Source organism: Heptranchias perlo, chromosome 39 (genome assembly GCF_035084215.1).
Source record: "Heptranchias perlo isolate sHepPer1 chromosome 39, sHepPer1.hap1, whole genome shotgun sequence".
NCBI lineage: Eukaryota > Metazoa > Chordata > Chondrichthyes > Hexanchiformes > Hexanchidae > Heptranchias > Heptranchias perlo.
Window position 1 is genome coordinate 13,216,460 of NC_090363.1, and position 25,264 is coordinate 13,241,723.

At 51.2% G+C, this 25,264-nt stretch overlaps 2 protein-coding genes across 2 annotated transcripts in view; both read left to right on the top strand.

Annotated features, from left to right (window-relative positions):
* The window catches only part of LOC137304944 (zinc-binding protein A33-like), a 30,752-nt gene extending 19,780 nt beyond the window's left edge, over positions 1-10,972 (top strand). Inside the window, exons 4-6 of the mRNA XM_067973726.1 lie at positions 4,912-4,934; positions 5,239-5,354; positions 8,613-10,972. Of these exons, the coding sequence (XP_067829827.1) occupies positions 4,912-4,934; positions 5,239-5,354; positions 8,613-9,157 (684 nt within the window). The 3' untranslated portion in view covers positions 9,158-10,972. The remainder of the gene's footprint in view (positions 1-4,911; positions 4,935-5,238; positions 5,355-8,612) is intronic.
* A 1,677-nt stretch (positions 10,973-12,649) lies between these two features.
* On the top strand, positions 12,650-22,655 carry LOC137304945 (nuclear factor 7, ovary-like). Its single transcript, XM_067973727.1, has 6 exons — positions 12,650-13,109; positions 13,712-13,807; positions 18,633-18,866; positions 20,131-20,147; positions 20,245-20,357; positions 22,029-22,655. The coding sequence occupies exons 1-6, from the start codon at positions 12,693-12,695 to the stop codon at positions 22,568-22,570; spliced, it is 1,419 nt and encodes a 472-aa protein (XP_067829828.1). The 5' UTR covers positions 12,650-12,692; the 3' UTR covers positions 22,571-22,655.
* The last annotated feature ends 2,609 nt before the right edge of the window (positions 22,656-25,264 follow it).

Consider the following 25,264-nt stretch of genomic DNA (forward strand, 5'->3'; position numbering starts at 1 on the left):
CCAGCCTTCCTTAGCCCTCCTTAAGAGCAGGGGCCAAAGAGGGTCGAGGTCAAACACTCCAAAATCCCAGACAGTGAGCGACAGCGGAATATTCGGCTGTGGGCGGCATCGCGGCGGAAACCCTGGCTGGACAGGGAGCTGAGGCTCACTCGCGGGTGGCTGGGGCCCCAGAGCCTGGAGATAGTGAGGCCCGTACCACGCAGGGTGGCGCTTTTACCCACTGAGCCAGCTGGGGGGGCTGGAACCTTGGGCACGGTTTCCAGAGGCCCCGTACCCACATGGCGGGTGAACCACCGTCCGTGCCTGGTTAAGGTCTCGGTTGACGTGCTGCTCTCAGAGTTGAGGGGTGGGGGATTGAACGGTTTCCATTTCAGGATGGCCCAGAACAACTAGGGGTGTACAAAGTGAGAGGGGGCCCAATGCTTTTTTGTCTTCTTGGGCCATCTATAAAGTCCGAATCCAGGTTCCCATTAATGACCCCGTCTCTCAACCTGCTGATATTAACAGATCTCGGGATCCAGATTTGGGATCTTTTTCCACCAATGAGGCACCTGCGTTCGGAGCAGACACTCCCAAACTTCCAGGCCCCCGGAATTCAAATAGGACAAACCAACCAATAAGAAATAAGGGGGAATTATCGCCGGTCACTGAGCGGTGACAAGTCGACAAGGCAGGAAACAGCAGAGGAACGTTCAATCTGAAACATGACTTCTAGTCACACCGTAACGTTAGGACAGGGCCGAAAGAGTGATTGACACACAGGATGGACTAACGGGTAGGGGGTTGGTGGAGACAAACACCTCGGAAACACTTAAGAAGCCGCTGTACTCAGTAGAGGGAGGACTGTGATGTCTTTCTGGATGGATGGGCCGAACGGCCTCCCTGATCTGGAACATAGGAACAGGAGGAGGCCATTCAGCCCCTCGTGCCTGCTCCGCCATTTGATAAGATCATGGCTGATCTGTGATCTAACTCCATATACCTGCCTTTGGCCCATATCCCTTAATACCTTTGGTTGCCAAAAAGCTATCTACCTCAGATTTAAATTTAGCAATTGAGCTAGTATCAATTGCCGTTTGCGGAAGAGAGTTCCAAACCTCTACCACCCTTTGTGTGTAGAAATGTTTTCTAATCTCGCTCTTGAAAAGTCTGGCTCTAATTTTTAGACTGTGCCCCATACTCCTAGAATCCCCAACCAGCGGAAATAGTTTCTCTCTATCCACCCTATCTGTTCCCCTTAATATCTTATAAACTTCGATCAGATCACCCCTTAACCTTCGAAACTCTAGAGAATACAACCCCAATTGGTGCAATCTCTCCTCGTAACTTAACCCTTGAAGTCCGGGTATCATTCTAGTAAACCTACGCTGCACTCCCTCCAAGGCCAATATGTCCTTCCGAAGGTGCGGTGCCCAGAACTGCTCACAGCACTCCAGGTGCGGTCTAACCAGGGTTTTGTACAGCTGCGTCTAGCTTTTGACGTAAAGGGCTGAGATTGAAGAAGCCGGACCAGGAATGGTGTGTGTGTTACAGGCATTTTGTTTGCTGGACAGTGACAGAAAACAAGGAAGTGCCATGGGGGTTGAGAAATCCCAGCATCCATAGCGATAATGATAGCCCTCTATTAAAACTACAGAGCCTGTGGATTTAATAGAGGACTTTCCGTGCTGCAGTGATTGCTGGGATAGCCCTGCATCCATAACAGTAATGATAGCCCTCGCATTCATAGAGGCAGAGAGGTACAAAAGGAAGGAAGTTATGCTAAACCTTTATAAATCACTGGTTAGGCCTCAGCTGGAGTATTGTGGCCAATTCTGGGCACCGCACTTTAGGAAAGATGTCACGGCCTTGGAGAGGGTGCAGAGGGGATTTACCAGAATGGTACCAGGGATGAGGGACTTCAGTTATGTGGAGAGACTGGAGAAGCTGGGGTTGTTCTCCTTAGAACAGAGAAGGTTAAGGGGAGATTTAATAGAGGCGTTCAAAATCATGACGGGTTTTGACAGAGTAGATAGAGAAACTGTTTCCATTGGCAGGAGGGTCGGTAACCAGAGGACACAGATTTAAGGTAATTGGCAAAAGAACCAGAGGGGAGATGAGGAGAATGTTTTTTTACGCAGCGAGTTGTGATGATCTGGAATTCGCTGCCTGAAAGGGCGGTGGAAGCAGATTCAATAGTAACTTTCAAAAGGGAATTGGATAAATACTTGAAAAGGAAAAATTTGCAGGGCTACGGGGAAAGAGCAGGGGAGTGGGACTAACTGGAGAGCTCTTTCAAAGAGCTTTCAAAGATTCTATGATTCCAGGATTCCTCTATTCAAACGACAGAGCCTGTAGATTTAATAGAGGACTTTCTATACTGCAGTGCTTGCTGGGATAGCCCTGCATCCATAGCTGTGTCTTGCCTTCTCCCGCCCAAGAACTCGTAAATCCCACAGTTAGGTGGGCTGTAAAAGGGAAAGGCAAACGCAGAGAAAGGAAATCAGAGAAAGAAAAAGAAGAGAGAGAAATAGAGATTGACACTGGACGAGAGGAGAGGAGGAGTGAGGCAGGATCTACTCCTGTCACAGGGCCGCCCCCACAGGCCTTACCGCAGGTGAAGCTCTGCTGCCTTTTGCCGCGTTTATTTTTCAACCTGTGAAAACACCTCAAAGATGTGCCTTGCAACTGAAAACCTCACACTTGGGATTTGTCCGATGCTGACTGTTCTGTCGTTAATGGGGAGCAGGCAGGAAATTGGACATGAAGCTGAGTTCGGATCGGTCAATGCCCTGTGGGTGGCGGAGAGGGCCCAGGGGCTATGTGGCCGGGTCCTGCTCCGACTTCTTGTGTTCTTTAGATTTGTGGTTGGGATCAGATCAGCCATGATCTTATTGAATGGCGGAGCAGGCTCGAGGGGCCGATTGGCCTACTCCTGCTCCAATTTCTTATGTTCTTATGTTCTTATGTTCTAATGTGGTTCTGGGAGTGAGTGTAACTGTAAGTGTGTGTGTGAGCGAGTGAGTGTGAGTGTGTGTGTGACTGAGTGAGTGCGTCTGTGTGTGAGTGTCTTTTTGAGTGAGTGAGTACGTGTGAGTGCATGTGAGTGTGAGTGAGTGCAAGTGTGTGTATGAGTAAGCGTGAGTGAGTGTGTCTGTGTGTGTGTGTGTCTTTTTGAGTGTGTGTGAGGCAAGTGTGTGTGAGTACGTGTGAATGAATGTGTGTTTAAGTGTGAGTGTGACTAAGCGTGAGTGTGTTTTGTGTGTGTGTGTGTCTTTTTGAGTGAGTGAGTGTGTATGTAAGTGAGTGCGTGTGTGGGTGTGAGTGTGTGTGTTAGTGTACATGTGAGTTTATGTGTGAGTGAGTGAACGAGAGAAAGCAAGACATAGCTATGGATGCATGAGTGTGTGTGAATGAATGTGAGTGTGTATGAGAATGTGTGTGTGAGTGTGCGAGTGTGTGTGTGTGTGAGGGTGTGTGTGTAAGTAAGTGTGTGTGTGAGAGTGTGTGCGTGAGTGTGTGTGTATGAGAGTGTGTGCGTGAGTGTGCGTGAGTGTGTGTGTGAGGGTGTGTGTGTAAGTGTGTGTGTGAGAGTGTATGTGTGAGTGTGTGTGTATGAGAGAGTGTGCATGAGTGTGTGCGTGAGGGTGTGTGTGTAAGTGTGTGCGTGAGTGTGTGTGCGTGAGTGTGTGTGTGAGTGTGTGTGTGAGAGTGTATGTGTGAGTGTGTGTGTGTGTGTGAGAGTGTATGTGTGAGTGTGTGTGTATGAGAGAGTGTTCATGAGTGTGTGTGTGAGGGTGTGTGTGTAAGTGTGTGCGTGAGTGTGTGTGCGTGAGTGTGTGTGTGAGAGTGTATGTGAGAGTGTATGTGTGAGTGTGTGTGTGTGTGAGAGTGTATGTGAGAGTGTATGTGTGAGTGTGTGTGTGTGTGAGAGTGTATGCGTGTGAGAGTGTATGTGAGTGTGTGTGTGTGAGGGTGTGTGTGTAAGAGTGTGTGTGTGAGTGTGTGCGTGAGAGTGTATGTGTGAGTGTGTGTGAGTGTGAGAGTGTATGTGAGTGTGTGTATGTGAGTGTGTATGTGTGAGAGTGTATGTGAGTGTGTGTGTGAGTGTGAGAGTGTGTGTGTGAGAGTGTGTGTGTGTGAGTGTGTGTGTGTGTTTGTGAGTGTGAGTGTGTGTGTGTGAGTGTGTGTGTGTGAGAGAGTGTTGTGTGAGTGTGTGTATGTGTGAGAGTGTATGTGTGTGTGTGAGTTTGTGAGTGTGTGTGTTTGTGAGAGTGTATGTGTGTGTGTGTTTGTGAGAGTGTATGTGTGTGTGAGTTTGTGAGTGTGTGAGTGAGTGTGTGTGAGTGTGAGTTTGTGTGTGTGTGAGTGAGTGTGTGTGAGTTTGTGAGTGTGTGAGTGAGTGTGTGTGAGTGTGAGTTTGTGTGTGTGTGAGTGAGTGTGTGTGAGTTTGTGAGTGTGTGTGTGTTTGTGAGAGTGAGTGTGTGTGTGAGTGTGAGAGTGTGTGTGTGTATGAGTTTGTGTGAGTGTGTGAGTGAGTGTGTGTGTGAGTTTGTGAGAGAGTGTGTGTGTGAGTTTGTGAGAGTGTATGTGTGTGTGAGTTTGTGAGTGTGTGTGTGAGTGTGAGTTTGTGTGTGTGTGAGTGAGTGTGTGTGAGTTTGTGAGTGTGTGTGTGTTTGTGAGAGTGAGTGTGTGTGTGAGTTTGTGAGAGTGTGTGTGTGTTTGTGAGAGTGTGTGTGTGTTTGTGAGAGTGAGAGTGTGTGTGAGTGAGTGTGAGTTTGTGAGAGTGTATGTGTGTGTGAGTTTGTGAGTGTGTGTGAGTGTGAGTTTGCCTGTGGTTTGATGATGCTGGGTCTGTTATAAGATCCTCCAGTGCACCTAATAATGATTTATCTTCCATAAAGATCTAAAATTCTTTTCTTTTTTTTCTAGGAAATAAATTGGCTGAGAGAGAGGTACGTATATCGGTAGCAAGTCTCAGTCCTGTCTATTCATTGTACTTCACAGAATCGTAGAACATTACAGCACAGGAGGAGGCCACTCAGCCCATCGAGTCTGTGCTGGCTCTCTGAAAGAGCGAACCATTCCCCTGCCCTGTTACAAGTTATTACAGATTCTGCTTCCCTCACTCGGTCATTCCATGCCCTGACGACCATTTGCACGACAAAAAGCCATCTGCCAAACTCTCGCTCGGTTATTCTGTGCTGATTTTATGCCCTCCAGTTACCGACTCACCTTCTGTACTATTGATGTGCGCAGGCCCCACGAGGAGGTCCGACGCCCGACAGTGGTCTCTGCGAAGCTGCCCCTCGGGCTATTTAAAGGGCCCCTGCAGTACCGAGTGTGGAAAGAAATGAGGAACAGCATCAGCCCAGGTAAACAATTCACCGGCAGAGAGAAAAAGCACTGCAGCCGCCGAAACCCTGAGGTAAAATCCGACAGGGCCGGAAATGGGCAGCAGGTCGGCCTGCGCCTGTACAGAGGCAATGGGGCCATCACTGACCCGCGAACCGTCGCGGCCCCGATTTCCCGAGGCTCCGCGGAACGGGCGGTGGCGGGTGCGTTATCCGGACACCGTGGGCACAATGCTGGCACCGTTCCTTTACCTCCAGACTCGGCTATTCCAATGCTCTCCTGGCCGGCCTTCCACCTTCCACCCTCCGTAAACCTGAACCCATCTAAAATGCTGCTGCCCGTATCCTAACTCGCACCGAGTCCCGTTCACCCATCACCCCCTACATTGGCTCCCGGTCCGGGAACGCCTCGATTTTAAAATTCTCATCCTTGTTTTCAAATCCCTCCATGGCCCTCGCCCCTCCTTCCCTATCTCTGTAACCTCCTCCAGCCCTGCAACCCTCCGAGATCTCTGCGCTCCTCCAATTCTGGCCTCTTGCTCATCCTCAATTTTTATCGCTCCACCGTTGGCGGCCGTGCCTTCAGCTGCCTCGGCCCTAAGCTCTGGAATTCCCTCCCTAAACCTCTCCACCTCTCTCTCCTCCTTTAAGATGCTCCTTAAAACCTACCTCTTTTTGGCCAAGCTTTTGGTCACCTGTCCTAATATCTCCTTATGTGGCTCGGTGTCAAATTTTGTTTGATAACCGCTCCTGTGAAGCGCCTTGGGATGTTTTACTACGTTAAAGGTGCTATATAAATGCAGGCTGTTGTGGTTGTGGACATGAACGAAGGGAGAATCACGGACAGGACACCTGTGATTTTCTGCCAAGCCACTGTTTGCGAGGGCCAGACAGCGACGCAAGGTCCAGACGGTGAGGTGAGGCCTAGACGGTGAGGCGAGGCCCGGAGACGGAGGACCAGACGGTGACGTGAGGCCCGGACAGTGAGGTGAGACCCAGACTGCGAGGCGAGAACCAGACTTTAGCACGAGGCCCAGACGGTGAGGCAAGACCCGGACGGTAACACAAGGCCCCGAGACGGAGGACCAGACGGCGACGGGAGGCCCAGACGGTGAAGTGAGGCGCAGACGGTGAGGCGAGGCCCGGACGGTAAGTCAAAGCTCAGAGACGGTGAGGCCTAGATGATGACACGAGGCCCAGACGGTGATATGAGGCCCAGACAGTGACGCAAGGCCCAGACGGTGACACAAGGCCCAGACAGTGACGCAAGGCCCGGACGATCCAATGCCCAGACGGAGAAGTGAAACCTCGGAAAATTAACCCTTACATCCTGGAAAGAAAAGAGAGTTAAAGGGTGCAGGGACCCTTTGTTGAGGTATAGAACACATTAAATGTACAGATAAGGTAAAACCAGACTGTTCCTAGAGTAAACCAAGAACGTAGGACTGGGCAACATAACTGGAATCCAGAGCACAGCAAATTTGGAACAGATACCAGGGTAATCTTCTGTAGTCAGGAATAAGCCAGCAGGCCAAGCGCTGTAGGAAACGAGATTGGGGTTAGTGACAGTGCATATTTAATGCCCTGGCAGGACAGTTGATGTACCGGAGGTAACTCCAGACAACGTGAGTTCAAATCCCATTTGTGGCAGTTTGAAAATTTGAATTCAGCTTTAAAAATCTGCAAATAAAAAGCTGGTACCAGTAAAAGTGACCACGAGGGAGTCGGATTGTCGTTAAAAACCCAACTGGTTCACTAATGCCCTTCAGGGAAGGAAACTTGCCATCCTCACCCGGTCCGGGCCTATGTGGTGACTCCTCACCCGGTCCGGGCCTATGTGGTGACTCCTCACCCGGTCCGGGCCTATGTGGTGACTCCTCACCCGGTCCGGGCCTATGTGGTGACTCCTTACCCGGTCCGGGCCTATGTGGTGACTCCTTACCCGGTCCGGGCCTATGTGGTGACTCCTTACCCGTTCCGGGCCTATGTGGTGACTCCTTACCCGTTCCGGGCCTATGTGGTGACTCCTTACCCGGTCCGGGCCTATGTGGTGACTCCTCACCCGGTCCGGGCCTATGTGTGACTCCTTACCCGGTCCGGGCCTATGTGGTGACTCCTTACCCGGTCCGGGCCTATGTGGTGACTCCTTACCCGGTCCGGGCCTATGTGGTGACTCCTCACCCGGTCCGGGCCTATGTGGTGACTCCTTACCCGGTCCGGGCCTATGTGGTGACTCCTTACCCGGTCCGGGCCTATGTGGTGACTCCTTACCCGGTCCGGGCCTATGTGTGACTCCTTACCCGGTCCGGGCCTATGTGGTGACTCCTTACCCGGTCCGGGCCTATGTGGTGACTCCTTACCCGGTCCGGGCCTATGTGGTGACTCCTTACCCGGTCCGGGCCTATGTGTGACTCCTTACCCGGTCCGAGCCTATTTGTGACTCCTCACCCGGCCTACGTGTGACTCCAGTCCCACACCAGCGTGGTTGACTCTTAACTGCCCTCTGAAGAGGCCGAGCACGACGCTCCATTGTCTCAAACACAGGACAATAAATTACCAGCAACACCCGCATCCCGAGAATGAACGTTGAAAAAAGAAATCCTCCCATTCTTTCATGAAGGGAGCAGTCACTCACTCCCAAGCTTCCCATACGGAGCCTGTGACTTCACTGGGACACTGAAGGGCACCAAGATCGGGGCTTAGGGGGTTCAATTCTGGGGGCGGGTTGCATAGACTTGGCTTGTAGTCCCTCGAGTATTCGGAGGTTGAGGGGAGATCTGATAGTGTTGTTTAAAATGCTAAAAGCATCCGATAGAGTAGACTCGGAGAAACTATTTCCTCTGTTGGTACAGGGGGATCAAGAACAAGGGGACTTAAAATTAGAGCCAGGCCATTCAGGAGCGAAATCAGGAAACACTTTTCCATACAAATGGGAATCTGGAACTCTCTCCCCCAAAGAAGCTCTGGACGCTGGGGAACAATTGGAGATTGAGATAGATTTTTGTTGGGTAAGGGTATCGAGGGATATGGAGCAAAGGCGGGTAAATGGGGTTGAGGTGCAGATCGGCCATGATCTAATTGAATGGCGGGGCAGGTTCGAGGGGCTGAATGGTCTCCTCCTGTTCTTAATGTTCCCACGTTACTATCTGTGGAACCCAGACCACAGCAAGAGTCAATGCCTTTCGGAGAGGAGGGGGCCGTTGTGCTTCCAGCAATGCTCGGACTCCCGGAATCAAGATTTCCAAAATCGACTAACGCTCTTTCTCTTCTTTGTCGCAGTCCCGGTGTCGCTGACCCTCGACCCCAACACCGCCAACCCCTGGCTCGTCCTGCTGGAGGACATGACCAGCGCCGGGGTCAACGAGACGTGGCAGGAGGTCCCCGACAATCCGGAGAGGTACGATCCCTCCCCCTGCGTCCTGGGGTCAGAGGGCTTCCAGTCGGGGAGACGCTACTGGGAGGTGGAGGTGCAGTGCAAGACGGAGTGGGTGATCGGGGTGGCCCGGGAGTCGGCCGAGAGAAAGGGGGACATCACCCTGTCCCCGCAGGACGGGTACTGGGCCGTGTGGCTCAGGAAGGGACACAACTACCGGGCCTTGACCTCGCCCCCCACCCGGCTGGCCCTGCCCACCGAGCCCAACAAGATCGGCGTCTACCTGGACTACGGGGGGGGGCAGGTGTCCTTCTACGACGCTGACCGCATGTCCCACCTCTACACCTTCAATGGCACCTTCACCGAGAAACTCTACCCGTTCTTCAGCCCGGGATTGAGGGACGGGAGGAAGAACTCAGCGCCCCTCACAGTCTATCAGCTCAAGCTGTAGATCGGTGGAGGCAGGGGGTTGTGCAGGCAGCACGGACGATTCGTCTCGCTGTTGTCACTGAGCAGTGGACCGTGGAAAGCAAGGAGAAAGAAAGAAAGAACTTGTATTTAGAGAGAGCCTTTCACCACCTCAGGACGCCCCGAAACGCTTTACAGCCAATGAAGTACTTTTTTGAAGTGTGGTCACTGTTGTAATGTAGGAAACGCGGCAGCCATTTTGCGCACAGCAAGATCCCACAAACAGCAATGTGATAAATGACCAGAATCTGTTTTAGCGATGTTGGTTGAGGGATAAATATTGGCCCAGGACACTGGGGGAGAACTCCCCCCTGCTCTCCTTCAAAATAGTGCCCGTGGGATCTTTTACATCCACCCGAGAGGGGTAGACGGGGCCTCAGTTTAACGTCTCATCCGAAAGACGGCACCTCCGACAGTGCAGCACCTCCCTCAGTACCGCACTGGGAGTATCAGCCTGGGTTTTGTGCTCAAGTCTCTGGAGTGGGATTTGAACCCATGACCTATCTGTCTCAGAGGTGAGAGTGTGAGCCACGGCTGACACCTGAACTATGACCAGAAACAGGAGATCGGGCCTCAAAAAGAATGGACAGCAATTTATGGATATCTCAATTGCCGGTACTAACCAGATCTGGGTGGCTTGCCATAGGACCATTCCACCAGCGAGGAGGCAGTGCCCAGAGGAGACTGAGCATTGAAACACTCGCCATTACAGCTGGCAGAGTCAGGATCAAACACTCCCAGGGCAGGTACAGCACGGGTGAGATACAGAGTAAAGCTCCCTCTACACTGTCCCATCAAACACTCCCAGGGCAGGTACAGCACGGGTTAGATACAGAGTAAAGCTCCCTCTACGCTGTCCCATCAAACACTCCCAGGGCAGGTACAGCACGGGTTAGATACAGAGTAAAGCTCCCTCTACACTGTCCCATCAAACACTCCCAGGGCAGGTACAGCACGGGTTAGATACAGAGTAAAGCTCCCTCTACACTGTCCCATCAAACACTCCCAGGGCAGGTACAGCCCGGGTTAGATACAGAGTAAAGCTCCCTCCACACTGTCCCATCAAACACTCCCAGGGCAGGTACAGCATGGGTTAGATACAGAGTAAAGCTCCCTCTACACTGTCCCATCAAACACTCCCAAGCCCGAGTCTGTTATAATTTCTTTAATCTTAGGTCCACAGTCAGATGGAAGAACATGTCTTAATTTCAAAATGATTGATCTTTATTGATCACCAGCCCGACAAGGACATTTTGCACTGGCTCCCCCTAGTAGCAGCATCAGGTATTGCCCCAATCAGTGGCCTAGTAATTACTAAATAGAATTTACAACACAGAAACAGGCCATTCGGCCCAACTGGGCTATGCTGGTGTTTATGCTCCACGCGAGCCTCCTCCCATTCTAATTACCTCTCCCCAACCTGCCCCCCCTCCGTATCCCTCTAATCCCTTCTCCCTCGTGTATGCATTGAGTCTCCCCTTAAAATGCACCAGTGCTCCCTGCACCCGAACACTTAACATGTTCCTGGGACATTCCTCAGTCCACTCTTCTAGGTGTTTACCCATTTAACACGTTACATTAAATAGTAGACAGAGGAATGTCACACACGTTGGTTAGGGGTTTATCCAGAGTATCGAACAATATCATCGATGGTCATCACTGGGCTGTTGTATTTTAAACTCGGTCTACTGAGTAATTGTTGCTCAGATCTGCTCTGTAAAATAAGCTCAGAGGTTTTGTACTCCTGCTTTCACTGTTGCTTTGTTTGCGGTTTCTATGGCGATTTGATAATTAAAGTGGAGTCTTGTCAAGCAGTCATGTCTGGGTTTGATCGCGGAGAAGTTCAAGAAAAAGCCTGCATTTCTATAGCGCCTTTCAGGACCTCAGGACGCCCCAGAAGCGCTCTACAGCCAATGAAGCACTTTACAAAGTGTAGTCACTGTTGTAATGTAGGGAACGCGGCAGGCAACTTGCGCACAGCAAGATCCCACAAACAGCGGTGAAATAAAAGACCAGATAATCTGCTTCAAAATGGCCAGGGTTGTGGTGTGGTCTGGAGAATCCTAAAACTACTCGCTGCATAAATAAGTTTTTCCTCATGTCGCCTTTGGTTCTTTTGCCAATCACTTTAAATCTGTGTCCTCTGGTTCTCGACCCTCCTGCCAATGGGAACAGTTTCTCTTAATTTACTTTATCTAAACCCTTCATGATTTTGAACATTTCTATTAAATCTCCTCTCAACCTTCTCTGCTCTAAGGAGAGCAACCCCAGCTTCTCCAGTCTGTGCACGTAACTGAAGTCCCTCATCCCTGGAACCATTCTAGTAAATCTCCTCTGCACCCTCTCTAAGGCCTTCACATCCTTCCTAAAGTGCGGTGCCCTGAATTGGACACAATATTCCAGTTGTGGCCGAACCAGTGTTTTATAAAAGTTCATCATAACTTCCTTGCTTTTGTACTCTATGCCTCTATTTATAAAGCCCAGGATCCCGTATGCTGTTTTAAACACTTTCTCAACCTGTCCTGCCACCTTCAAAGATTTGTGTACACACACCCCCAGGTCTCTCTGTTCCTGCACCCTCTTTAGAATTGTACCCTTTAGTTTATATTGCCTCTCCTCATTCTTCCTGCCAAAATGTGTCACTTTGCACTTCTCTGCATTAAATTTCATCTGCCATGTGTCTGCCCATTCCACCAGCCTGTCTATATCCTCTTAAAGTCTATCACTATCCTCCTCACTGCTTACTACACTTCCAAGTTTTGTGCCATTTTGAAATTGTGCCCTGTACACCCAAGTCCAAGTCATTAATATATATCAAAAAAAGCAGAGGTCCCTTTCTGGACTGTTCAGGGTTCTGGGCAGGGACTCGAGTATTAAAAAGTACAACTAAAGAGATGAGACTGGGGCAACCTTATTGGCCCATTAAAAGTAGGCAGACACACCCCTGTCTTCAGCCAGTCAGGAAAAAGTCTCACGGGGATGGGCGGGGTCATCATGAGGTGATAATTTAATTAATACATACAGGGATTGGCTGAGGAGTCAACCAGGAATCGATGGTCAGCAGTTTCACCTGGACACTGCAGCTACCAGAGACTGTTAAAGGCTCCTGTTGGGCAGGGCCTCTGTTTCTCCTGGGTTACAAGGAGAGGGGGAACGGGAACGGGGAAGGGGAGAAAGAGAGAAAGAGAAAAAAAGCAAGCGAGGGAGGAGGGAAGAGAGAGAGAGAGAGAGAGAGGGAGGGAAGGAAGGAAGGAAGGAAGGAAGGAAGGAAGGAAGGAAGGAAGGAAGGAAGGAAGGAAGGAAGAGAGAGAGAGAGAGAGAGAGAGGAAGGGAGGGAAGGAAGGAAGGAAGAGAGGGAAGGGAGGAAGAGAGGGAGGGAAGGAAGGAAGAGAGGGAGGGAAGGGAGGGGAGGGGAGGGAGGGAGGGAGGGAGGGAAGGAAGGAAGGAAGGAAGAGAGGGAAGGAAGGAGGGGGGAGAGAGAGAGACACGAGGGAAGGTGAGAGGAAGGAAGGAGGGAAATGTTGGCTCTAACCGCGGCCGATGTGAGCTTCAGGGAGGAGCTGCTCTGCCCCATCTGCCTGGAGCTGTTCGTGGACCCGGTCATCCTCCGCTGCGGCCACAACTTCTGCCGCCAATGCGTGCGCGAGTACTGGCAGCACCGGCACTTGCCTGCCCAGTGCTGCCCCGAGTGTCGGGGGGAGGAGCAGGAGGAGGAACAGGAGACCGGCCAGCACGCCCTCCGGCCCAACCTGGTGGTGCAGCAGCTGAGCGAGAAGGCCCGCTCGCTGGCCGGCCTTTACTGCGAGCAGCACGGTCACCGGCTCAAGCTCTTCTGCCACACCGACCTGCGGTTAATCTGCCTCAGCTGCCGGGACGGAGCCGGGCACAGGAACCACGAGGCCAGCCCGGCAAAGGAGGCCGCCCAATTCTACAAGGTAACATGGCGTTACGGGACGCACGGGTCACTGCAGACTGGAGGGAGGGGGAGGAGGAGGAGGAAGAAGAAGGGTCAGTGGGCTCTTCGAACTCCCCCATTATTGAGGAGGAGGGAGGGTTTGTGTTAGTCGTGGCTCAGTGGGCAGCACACTCTCCTCTGAGACAGAAGGTCGTGGGTTCATGTCCCACTCTAGACTGCAGCACATACTCCAGGCCGGCACTCCCAGTGCAGGAATGAGGGAGTGCTGCACTGTCGGAGGTGCCGTCTTTTGGATGAGACGTTAAACCGAGGCTCTGTCGGCCCTCTCAGGTGGACGTAAAATATCTCGTGGCCACTATTTCAAAGAAGAGCGGGGAGTTCTCCCAGTGTCGTGGTCAATATTTATCCCTTAACCATCACCACTCAAAAAAGAGATTATCCACCTCCCCCCTCCTCCCCTCCCCCGTGTGGTCGCCGCCCCCCGCCGCCCCCTCCTCCCCCCCTCCCCTCCTCCCCCCCTCCCCCCCTCCCCTCGCTTCGATGACCAAGAGTGAACACTTGGGGTTGGCATTGATCTCGTATCATTTTGCCTTGTCACCGATTACCCTTCGTAACTTCTAGGAACAACTGGCGGTCGAGATAACTTCCATTACGGAGCGATCGGCAGCTTTCACTCGCCTCCTGAGTGGTGAACAAGACAAAGTTTCTGCAGTGAAGGTAAAATTGGGAGCTTTACAGCCTAACATTGGTGGTGGGAAAACCTCTGGAGACCGTAATTTAGGACAAAATTAATTGACACCTAGACGAACATGAGTTAATGTCAGCCAGCACGGATTTGTTGAAGGCAAATAGTGTTTGACTAACGTGATTGAGTTATTGGATGAAATAACTGAGGGTTGATGAGGGTAGTGCGGTTGATGTTGTGTATATGGACTTTCAAAAGTCGTTTGGTAAAGTACCACATAATAGACTTGTCGGTAAAACTAAAACCCAATGGGATTAAAGGGACAGTGGCAGCATAGATACAAAATTGGCTAAGGGACAGAAAGCAGAGAGTAGTTCTTTCACCCAGAGGGTGGTGGGGGTCTGGAACTCACTTGAAGTGCTGTAACTACAAGGCTACGGACCAAGACTGGAGGGAAGTATACAGTGGTGTTCCCCAGGGGTCAGAGTTAGGACCACTGCTGTTTTTGATGTATATTAATGACCTGGACTTGGGTATAATTTCAAAACCGAGAAGCTTATGTCAGATACCGAGAACTCAATACTGCAGAAAGCCTAGAGGAGTATAGAAAGTGCAGGGGTGAAATTAAAAAGGAAATTCGGAAAGCAAAGAGAGGGCATGAAAAAATATTGGCAAGGAAAACCCAAAGGTGTTTTATAAATACATTAAGAGCAAGAGGATAACTAAGAAAAGAGTAGGGTCTATTAGAGACTAAAAAGGTAACCTATGTGTGGAGGCGGAAGATGTGGGTATGGTTCTTAATGAATACTTTGCGTCTGTTTTCACAAGAGAGGGACAATGCAAACATTGTAGTTAAGGAGGAAGAGTGTGAAATATTGGATGGGATAAACATAGTGAGAGAGGAAGTATTAAGGAGATTAGCATCTTTGAAAGTAGATAAATCGCCAGGCCCGGATGAAATGTATCCCAAGCTGTTAAAAGAAGCAAGGGAGGAAATAGCGGAGGCTCTGACCATCATTTTCCGATCCTCCCCTGGCTACAGGTGTGGTGCTGGAGGATTGGAGGACTGCTAACATTGTACCGTTGTTTAGAGGGACAAAAGAATAGACCGAGTAACTACAGGCCAGTCAGTCTAACCTCGGTGGTGGGCAAATTATTGGAATCAATTCTGAGGGACAGTATAAACCATCACTTAGAAAGGCACGGATTAATCAAGGACAGTCAACATGGATTTGTTATGAGAAAGTAGTGTCTGACTAATCTGAATTTTTTGAGGAGGTAGCAAGGAGGGTCGATGAGGGTAGTGAGTTTGATTATAGTCTATGTGGATTTTAGCAAGGCTTTTGACGAGGTCCCACGTGGCAGACTGGTCAGAAAAGTAAAAGCCCATGGGATCCAAGGGAAAGTGGCAAGTTGGATCCAGAATTGGCTCAGTGGCAGGAAGCAAAGGGTAATGGTTGGGTGTTTTTGTGACTGGAAGGCTGTTTCCAGTGGGGTTCCGCAGGGCTCAGTACTGGGTCCCTTGCTTTTAGTACATATCAATAATTTGGACTAAATTGTGGATAGCATGATTAAGAAGTTTGCAGATGATACAAAAATTGGCCATGTGGTCGATAGTGAGGAGGAAAGCTGTAGACTGCAGGAAGATATCAATGGACTGGTCAGGTGGGCTGAAAAGTGGCAAATGGAATTCAATCCAGAGAAGTGTGAGGTGATGCATTTGGGGAGGACAAACAAGGCAAGGGAGTACACAATAAATGGGAGGAAACTGAGAGGTGTAGAGGAACAGAGGGACCTTGGAGTGCATGTCCACAGATCCCTGAAGGTAGCAGGACAGGTAGATAAGGTGGTTAAAAAGGCATATGGGATACTTTCCTTTATTAGACAAGGCATAGACTATAAGAGCAGGGAGGTTATGCTGGAACTGTATAAAACACTAATTAGGCCACAGCTAGAGTACTGTGTACAGTTCTGGTCACCACATTACAGGAAAGATGTGATTGCACCAGAGAGAGTACAGTGGAGATTTACGAGGATGTTGCCAGGACTGGAGAATTTTAGCTGAGGAAAGATTGGATAGGCTGGGGTTGTTTTCTGTGGAACAAAGGAGGCTGAGGGGAGATTTAATTGAGGTGTACAAAATCATGAGGAGCTTACGGTGGATAGGAAGGACCTATTTCACTTAGGGGGGTCAATAACCAGGGGGCATAGATTTAAAGTGATTGGTAGAAGGATTGGAGGGGAGTTGAGGAGAATTTCTTTCACCCAGAGGGTGGTGGGGGTCTGGAACTCACTGCCTGAAAGGGTGGAAGAGGCAGAAACCCTCATCACATTCAAAAAGTACTTGGATGTGCACTTGAAGTGCTGTAACTACAAGGCTACGGACCAAGAGCTGGAAAGTGGGATTAGGCTGGATAGCTCTTTTTCGACCAGCACAGACATGATGGACCGAATGGCCTGCTTCTGTGCTGTAAATTTCTACGATTGTAAAGTTTGCAGATGGCACAAAACTTGGAAATGCAGTAAACAGCGAGGATCGTAGCAGACTTCAGGAGAACATAGATTGGTGAAATGGGCAGGATGAAATTTAATGCAGAGAACTGTGAAGTGATACATTTTGGAAGGAAAATTGGGGAGAGGCAAAATAAACTAAATGGTACAATCTTAAAGGGGGTGCAGGAACAGAGACACCTCGGGGTGTATACGCCAATCTTTGAAGGTGGCAGGACAAGTTGAGAAGGCTGTTAAAAAAGGTATATCAAATCCTGGGCTTTATAAATAGAGGCATAGAGTACAAAAGCATGGAAGTTATGCTAAACTTCTATGATCACTGGTTAGGCCTCAGCTGGAGTATTGTGTCCAATTCTGGGCACCACACTTTAGGAAGGTTGTGAAGGCCTTGGAGAGGGTGCAGAGGAGATTTACTAGAATGGTACCAGGGATGAGAGACCTCAGTTATCTGTAGACACTGGAGAAGCTGGGGTTTGTTAGAGCAGAGAAGGTTAAGGGAAGATTTAATAGATGAGTTCAAAATTCTGAAAGGTTTTGATGAGGTCGATAGGAGGAAGCCATTCCTACTGGCAGGAGGGTCGATACCCAGAGGACAAAGATTTAAGACAACTTGCAAAAGAACCAGAGGTGAGATGAGGGTATTATGGTCTAGAATGCGCTGCCTGAAAGGGCGGTGGAAGCAGATTCAATAGTAACTTTCAAAAGGGAATTGGATAAATACTTGAAAAGGAAAAATTTGCAGGGCTACGGGGAAAGAGCAGGGAGGAGTGGGACTAATCGGATAGCTTGGTCAAAGAGCCGGCAGAGGCACGATGGGCCGAACGGCCTCCTGTGCTGTAAGATTCTCTGAATTCCCCACCCCAGGGGTCTTGAAGGCACTTCCTCCTTGGGGTCCAGTTCCATGACTGTTGGCTGCTCTCTGATAACTCCCCCGCTCTCTGTGATCCCAGACACGATAACCGGAGATTTTCAAGTCCCTCAGGAACAACAACAACTACTACTTGCATTTATATAGCGCCTTTAAGATAGTAAACATCCTGAGGCGCTTCACAGGAGCGATTATCAAACAAAATTTGACACTGAGCCACATGAGATATTTGGACAGGAGACCAAAAGCTTGGTCAAAGAGGTAGGTTTTAAGGAGCATCTTAAAGGAGGAGAGAGAGGTAGAGGGGCAGAGAGATGAAGGGAGGGAATTCCAGAGCATAGCAGCTGAAGGCACGGCCGCCAATGGTGGAGCGATTAAAGTCAGGGATGAGCAAGAGGCAAGAATTGGAGGGGCGCAGAGATCTCAGAGGGTTGTAGGGCCGGAGGAGGTTAGAGATGGGGAGGGACGAGGCCATGGAAGGATTTGAAAACAAGGATGAGAATTTTAAAATCGAGGCGTTGCTGGACCGGGAGCCAATGTAGGTCAGCAAGCACAGGGGGTGATGGGTGAACGGGACTTGGTGAGAGTTAGGATAGGGGCAGCAGGGTTCTGGATGAGCTCAAGACCTTGCAGACTTATTGGGAGATCTTGGGTACGTTGCTGTGGTTTATTTCCCACTTCATAGACATTAGTGGACAGAAAATCATGGTCACACCAGCCGTTTCCTGGAGCAAGGCCCATGGTCTCGGAACAATCCATCCAGTGTTGATCTTCACCTGACTACACAAGTACATTCTCCAGCTGAAGTCAGTGGTGAGGAATGAGAGGCCTGGATTCTTCCCCCCACCCCCCCCTGCCCTGCCAACCCACTCCCTCCCAAAATCTCCAGGCCAGGGGTACTAACTAACTAGCTCTCCCTACCGGCCCCCTGGCTCAGATCATCGCAGATCAGGGATCCAAGTGTTCATTTGGGTGTCAGCCATGGCTCAGTGGGTAGCACACTCGCCTCTGGAGTCAAACATCATGGGTTCAAGTCCCACTCCAGAGACTTGAGTGCACAATCCAGGCTGATAGTCCCAGTGCAGTACTGAGGGAGGTGCTGCACTGTCAGAGGGTACCGTCTTTCAGATGAGATGTTAAACCGAGGCCCCTCAGGTGGACGTAAATGATTCCCACGGCCACTATTCGAAGAAGCGCAGGGGGAGTTCTCCCCGGAGTCCTGGCCAATATTTACCCCTCAAGAAACATCACTTTAAAAACAGATATTCTGGTCATTTATTGCTGTTTGTGGGATCTTGCTGTGCACAAATTGGCTCCTGTGTCTCCTGCATTACAACAGCGACTACATTCCAAATGTACTGAATTGGCCGTAAAGTGTTTTGGGACGTCCTGAGATCGTGAAAGGCGCTCTAGAAATGTAAGCCTTCCTTCCTCATTATTTTTAAAAAGCCCATTCTTTACTTCTTTTTCTTTTGTAGAAAAGCTCTGACTCGCTGTTATCACACATTAAGGAGGAGTTTGCTCAAATGCACGGTTTCCTCAGGGAGAGAGAAGAAAGTTTGACTCGGGAGTTGGCTGAGCGAGAGACCTCCATTTTGAGCCTGATCGGAGGGAACCTGCAGAAAGTCCAGGAAGGGCTGATCTCCATGGACACTCAGCTGACTCTACTGAACAAACATCAGGCTCAGGACAACGACATTGAGTTCCTGAAGGTAGAGCTAGGAGAGAGTTAGAAAGGGGTTGCACTCTGTCGAACGGTCAGAGGTGATCAGCAAGCACTGCGTCAACAATCTGCATTTATATAGCGCCTTTAACATAGTAAAACGTCCCAAGGCGCTTCACAGGAGCGATTATCAAACAAAATTGGACACCGAGCCACATAAGGAGATATTAGGACAGGCAGGTTTGTGGAGAGGTGGAATTCCTGAGCTCGGGATCTAGGCAGCTGAAAGCACGGCCGCCAATGGTGGAGCGATGAAAATCGGGGATACGCAAGAGGCCAGAATTGGAGGAGCGCAGAGATCTCTGAGGGTCGTAGGGACCGGAGGAGGTTAGAGATGGGGAGGGGTGAGGCCGTGGAAGAATTTGAACAGGACAATGGGAATTTTAAAATCGAGGCGTTGCCGGACTGGGAGCCAATGTCGGTCAGTGAGCACAAGGGGTGATGGGTGAACGGGACTTGGTGCGAGTTAGGATACGGGCAGCAGAGTTTTGGATGAGCTCAGGTTTAGAGGGTGGAAGATGGGAGGCCGGCCAGGAGAGCATTGGAATGGATGAGTCTAGAGGTAACAGACATGGATGAAGAGTCTTAACCCTGTATTTAATACCCTATGTTGTCACCTTTGCTTCAGTCGGTATCCCTCGTGCCTCTGAATCAGAAGGTCATGGGTTCAAGTCCTACTCCAGTGACTTGAGCCCATAATCCAGACTGACGCTCTGGTGCAGTACTGAGGGAGGTGCTGCGCTATCGGAGATGCCGTCTTTCAGGTGAGATGTTAAACCGAGGCCCCGTCTGACCCCTCGGGTGGATTTAAAAGGTCCCAATGCACTATTTAGACGAGCAGGGGAGTTCTCCCCAGTGTCCTGACCATTATTTATCCCTCAACCAACATCGTTAAAACCATTAAATTTGTCATTTATCTCAATGATGTGCACATTTCCCTACAGTGACTACCCCTCAAACTACTTGATTGGCTGTAAAGCACTTTGGGACGTCCTGAGGTCATTAAAGGTGCTATATAAATGCAAGTTTGTTCTTGGTACTGTTTGTAGTGGAGTGATGCTGCTCTTGGAGGCCTGGTATAAATAGCCTGGTGTTTACCCACTCTCCAATGGGACTCAGTTGAGTTCTGTGCCCGTTTACTGCATTCTCAGCTCTGCGGCCTCCAAATGGCCATGAACGTGAGGGTCAAGAGCTGGGCTGTTTGGATGTAATGTTAACAAAGTCAAAGTAACATCTCTCTCTTGTGCTTTCAGGAAGTAAGCTGGCTAAGGTAGGTATCCAATCTCCGTTGGCCCTCTTGCTGATCTACGGTACATGTCCTTGTTCGCACTGCCCTCCAATTTTACCAAAGATGACCATGCCCACAGGCCTGAAGACATCCAGATGCCCAGTGAAGTATCTGCTGATCTGCCTCTGGGAGTATTCAAGGGACCTCTGCAGTACAAGGTGTGGAAAGAGATGAAGGACTTCATCAGCCCAGGTAGATGGACCTGTTTCTGCTGATTACTTGGGACTATGATCAAAGCTAACTGCTTAGATGCAGAGTAAAGCTCCCTCCACACTGTCCCATCAAACACTCCCAGGGCAGGTACAGCACGGGTTAGATACAGAGTGAAGATCCCTCTGCACTGTCCCATCAAACACTCCCAGGGCAGGTACAGCACGGGTTAGATACAGAGTAAAGCTCCCTCTACACTGTCCCATCAAACACTCCCAGGGCAGGTACAGCACGGGTTAGATACAGAGTAAAGCTCCCTTTACATTGTCCCATCAAACACTCCCAGGGCAGGTACAGCACGGGTTAGATACAGAGTAAAGCTCCCTCTACACTGTCCCATCAAACACTCCCAGGGCAGGTTCAGCACGGGTTAGATACAGAGTGAAGATCCCTCTGCACTGTCCCATCAAACACTCCCAGGGCAGGTACAGCACGGGTTAGATACAGAGTAAAGCTCCCTCTACACTGTCCCATCAAACACTCCCAGGGCAGGTTCAGCACGGGTTAGATACAGAGTGAAGATCCCTCTGCACTGTCCCATGAAACACTCCCAGGGCAGGTACAGCACGGGTTAGATACAGGGTAAAGCTCCCTCTACACTGTCCCATCAAACACTCCCAGGGCAGGTTCAGCACGGGTTAGATACAGAGTGAAGATCCCTCTGCACTGTCCCATGAAACACTCCCAGGGCAGGTACAGCACGGGTTAGATACAGGGTAAAGCTTCCTCTACACTGTCCCATCAAACACTCCCAGGGCAGGTACAGCACGGGTTAGATACAGAGTAAAGCTCCCTCTGCACTGTCCCATCAAACACTCCCAGGGCAGGTACAGCACGGGTTAGATACAGAGTAAAGCTCCCTCTACACTGTCCCATCAAACACTCCCAGGGCAGGTACAGCACGGGTTAGATACAGAGTAAAGCTCCCTTTACATTGTCCCATCAAACACTCCCAGGGCAGGTACAGCACGGGTTAGATACAGAGTAAAGCTCCCTTTACATTGTCCCATCAAACACTCCCAGGGCAGGTACAGCTCGGGTTAGATACAGAGTAAAGCTCCCTCTACACTGTCCCATCAAACACTCCCAGGGCAGGTACAGCACGGGTTAGAGTAAAACTCCCTTGACACTAGAGAAACATTGTGCCTCAGACCTACACTCAAGGTACCCCCTTTACTGGGCTGGTGTGCCAATTTATACACAGCAAGATCCCACAAACAGCCGCTAACCCTAATGTGACAATGACCAGATTTTTTTTTTTAGTGATGTTGGATGGGGGATAAATATTGGCCCAGGACACTGGGGAGAACTCACCATCTCGTCTTCAAAATAACGGCCGCGGGATCTTTTGCATCGACCTGAGGGCAGACGGGGCCTCAGTTTAACATCTCATCCGAAAGACGGCACCTCCGACAGTGCAGCACCTCCCTCAGTACCGCACTGGGAGCGCCGGCCTGCGTTTTGTGCTCCAGTCTCTGGAGTGGGACTTGATCCCACGACCTTCTGACTCAGAGTTAACCGATTAGTTTATATAGAAAGGGGGTAAAATGTTCCAGAACAGGCAACGTGTCCTGGTCAGTGAGTCTGAAGTTGTTAGTGGCAGTGTCCTTGCGTTTAACTTTTTTTTTTTTCACCCCCTGCCCAACCTTCTAGTCCCTGCCTCTCTGACCTTTGACCCGAGTTCAGCCCACCACAAGCTCCTTGTCTCGGAAGATTTGACCTGCGTCCGACTGACTGACACCAAGCAGCAGCTTCACACGGCGGAGAGGTTCAACCCCTGCGTCAACGTCCTGGCGGCCCAGGGCTTCAGCTCGGGGCGGCACTACTGGGAGGTGGAGGTGGGGAGCAAGACGGCCTGGGATTTGGGGGTGGCGATGGAATCCATCCAAAGGAAAGGCCAAATCACCCTGTCTCCCCTGGACGGCTATTGGACCATCTGGCTGAGGAATGGAGATCAGTACAAGGCTCTCGACTGGCCCGCAGTCCCACTCGCCCCCAGTGAGAAGCCCAGGAGAGTGGGGGTCTACCTGGACTACGAGGGAGGGCAAGTGTCCTTCTACAACGCTGACCGCCTGTCCCATCTCTACACCTTCAAGGACACCTTCACGGAGAGAGTCTTCCCGTACTTCAGTCCGTATTTAAGCAGCTGCAGTGGCAACGCTGAGGGCCTCACTCTGTGCACACTGAAGCTGTAGCCTTCCCCCACCCCCCGCCTGCAGCCGTCTGGGCCCATCTCCTCCCCCCCCCCCCCCCCCCCCGCCCCAGCCGTCTGGGCCCATCTCCTCCCCCCCCCCCCCCCCCGCCCCAGCCGTCTGGGCCCATCTCCTCCACCCCCACCCCCCCCGCCCCAGCCGTCTGGGCCCATCTCCTCCACCGCCCCCCCCCCCCCCCCCCGCCCCAGGCGTCTGGGCCCATCTCCTCCACCCCCCTGCCCAGCCGTCTGGGCCCATCTCCTCCCCTCCCCCCCCCCCCCCCCCCCCCGCCCCAGGCGTCTGGGCCCATCTCCTCCACCCCCCTGCCCAGCCGTCTGGGCCCATCTCCTCCCCTCCCCCCCCCCCCCCCCCCCCGCCCCAGGCGTCTGGGCCCATCTCCACTCCCCCCTGCCCAGCCGTCTGGGCCCATCTCCTCCACCGCCCCCCCCCCCCCCGCCCCAGGCGTCTGGGCCCATCTCCTCCACCCCCCTGCCCAGCCGTCTGGGCCCATCTCCTCCCCTCTCCCCCCAGCAGCCGTCTGGGCCCATCTCCTCCCCCCCACCCCCCAGCAGCCGTCTGGGCCCATCTCTCTCCCCCCTCCCCCCAGCAGCCGTCTGGGCCCATCTCCTCCCCCCCCCCCCCCCCCCCCAAAATGAATCTGCTAGGCTCTTTCCCGCCCGTCTCCATGATAAATCTTTACCTGTACTAGATTCTGTGCTCGTCTTTATTAAATGCATCATGACGTGTGTGGCCTGTGTCCTTCCTCACTGCTGCATGATCAGAAATTATTGGAGGCTGAACGCAATGTGGTTAGTGAGGCGTTCCTGTCTATTTGAACTGGCATTTAACCTGTTCAATATAACATGGTGAAGTCCCTTGGGGCTGCTCCCTCATCACTGGTGTAACTTCAGGGGGGGACACCCCATCGATGAGGGTTCTGCTGAAATGAAATGATGGCAGTGATGCAGAAGCACCCCTGAGGAAACTCTGCACCCCCCCGCACCCGATGTCACCTGGACTCTTGGGCTAGAATTCCTGAGGGGGAGTGTGTGGCCATTCCTCAATCTCCTACCGTAAGTGCAGCGGGAAGGGCCATTTGCACCATTTCCCTCGGGGTGTCTGCCAAAGTTGCGGTGGGAGATGGCGAGACCCTCTTGGGGGGGAAACGACTGGCATTCAGCTGGAGATAACGTCCAGGCTCGCGGGCCCAGATTCTGATCTTCACCGCAAGGCCGTAAGAGCTTTGAGTGTTGTTGCAGCTGCACCCATCCCGGCCGGAGCGACTATTTCATCCCGCTCCGGATGAGCCTTGTAGATGGCGTGGAGAGGCCCGGAGGTAACATAAGAAATAGGAGCAGGAGTAGGCCATATGGCCCCTCGAGCCTGATCCACCATTCAATAAGATCATTGGCTGATCTTCGACCTCAACTCCACTTTCCTGCCCGATCCCCATATCCCTTGATTCCCTTATAGTCCAAAAATCTATTGATCTCAGTCTTGAATATACTCAGAGCATCCACAGCTCTCTGGGGTGGAGAATTCCAAAGATTCACCACCCTCTGAGTGAAGAAATTCCTCCTCATCTCAGTCTTAAATGGCCGACCCCTTACCCTGATAATATGGGCTCAATTTTGAAATGGTGGCAGATTGGTGGGGTGGGGTGGTGATGGTGCAGGTGGCAAATCCGAATTTTAAAAAAATTACTGTTTCCAATGCTATCGCATTGTAATTGATGGTGATTAAAGTTCTTTCCGGGTTTCGCGCCCACCGGCCCCTGATTGACGGGAGCTGCGATGCAGAGGGGGGGGAAAGGGGAGAGGGAGAGAGAGACGTCATCTGGCGCTGGAAAGGAAGATTGGGGGGGAAAGAGTAGGGGGAGTTTGGGGGCGGGGGAAGGAGGAGACATCGGGGGCTGAGGGAGACATCGGAGCAGGTTTCACCAAGTGTGATTCAGAAGCCGTGGGAAAGCCGCCCAGGTAAGTTTAAAAATCGTCCTAACTACCTAATATGTCACAAGTAATGTGCCTTAAGTACCTCAATGAGGTACGTTTGGGTCTTTAACTAACATCCCGCCAGCTTTAATTGCTGGCAGGACCTCCGGATACGGGACGCCCCTCCGGATACGGGACGCCCCTCCGGATACGGGACGCCCCTCCGGATACGGGACGCCTGTGCGCACATGGATGCGTCTGTGGGGAACTCGGAAGTTGGCGGGTTGGAGCTGGCTTCTGAACCCACTCTGCATTTTTGCAATTTTTTCAGCTCTGCCCCCAATGCACCCGCAATTTAAGTTTAAAATTGAGCCCTATGTCTCCTAGTTCTAGTCTCTCCAACCAGGGGAAACAGCCTCTCAGCATCTACTCTGTCGAGCCCCCTCAGAATCTTATATGTTTCAATGAGATCATCTCTCATTCTTCTAAACTCCAGAGAGTAGAGGCCCATTCTACTCAACCTCTCCTCATAGGACAACCTGCTCATCCCAGGAATTAATTTAATGAACCTTTGTTGCTCTGTCTCTAAGGCAAGTGTATCCTTCCTTAGATAAGGAGACCAAAACTGGTGGAGGTGAAGGTGGATTGGCCTTTTCTTGTTGCACGTGTTGAGGTAGCACGAGTTGTACCTTCCGCTGCTCAACGTTGAGCGATGCATCCAGTTTTGGTCGCCGAGTCACAAGGGAGACATTTGAGCCCTGGAGAC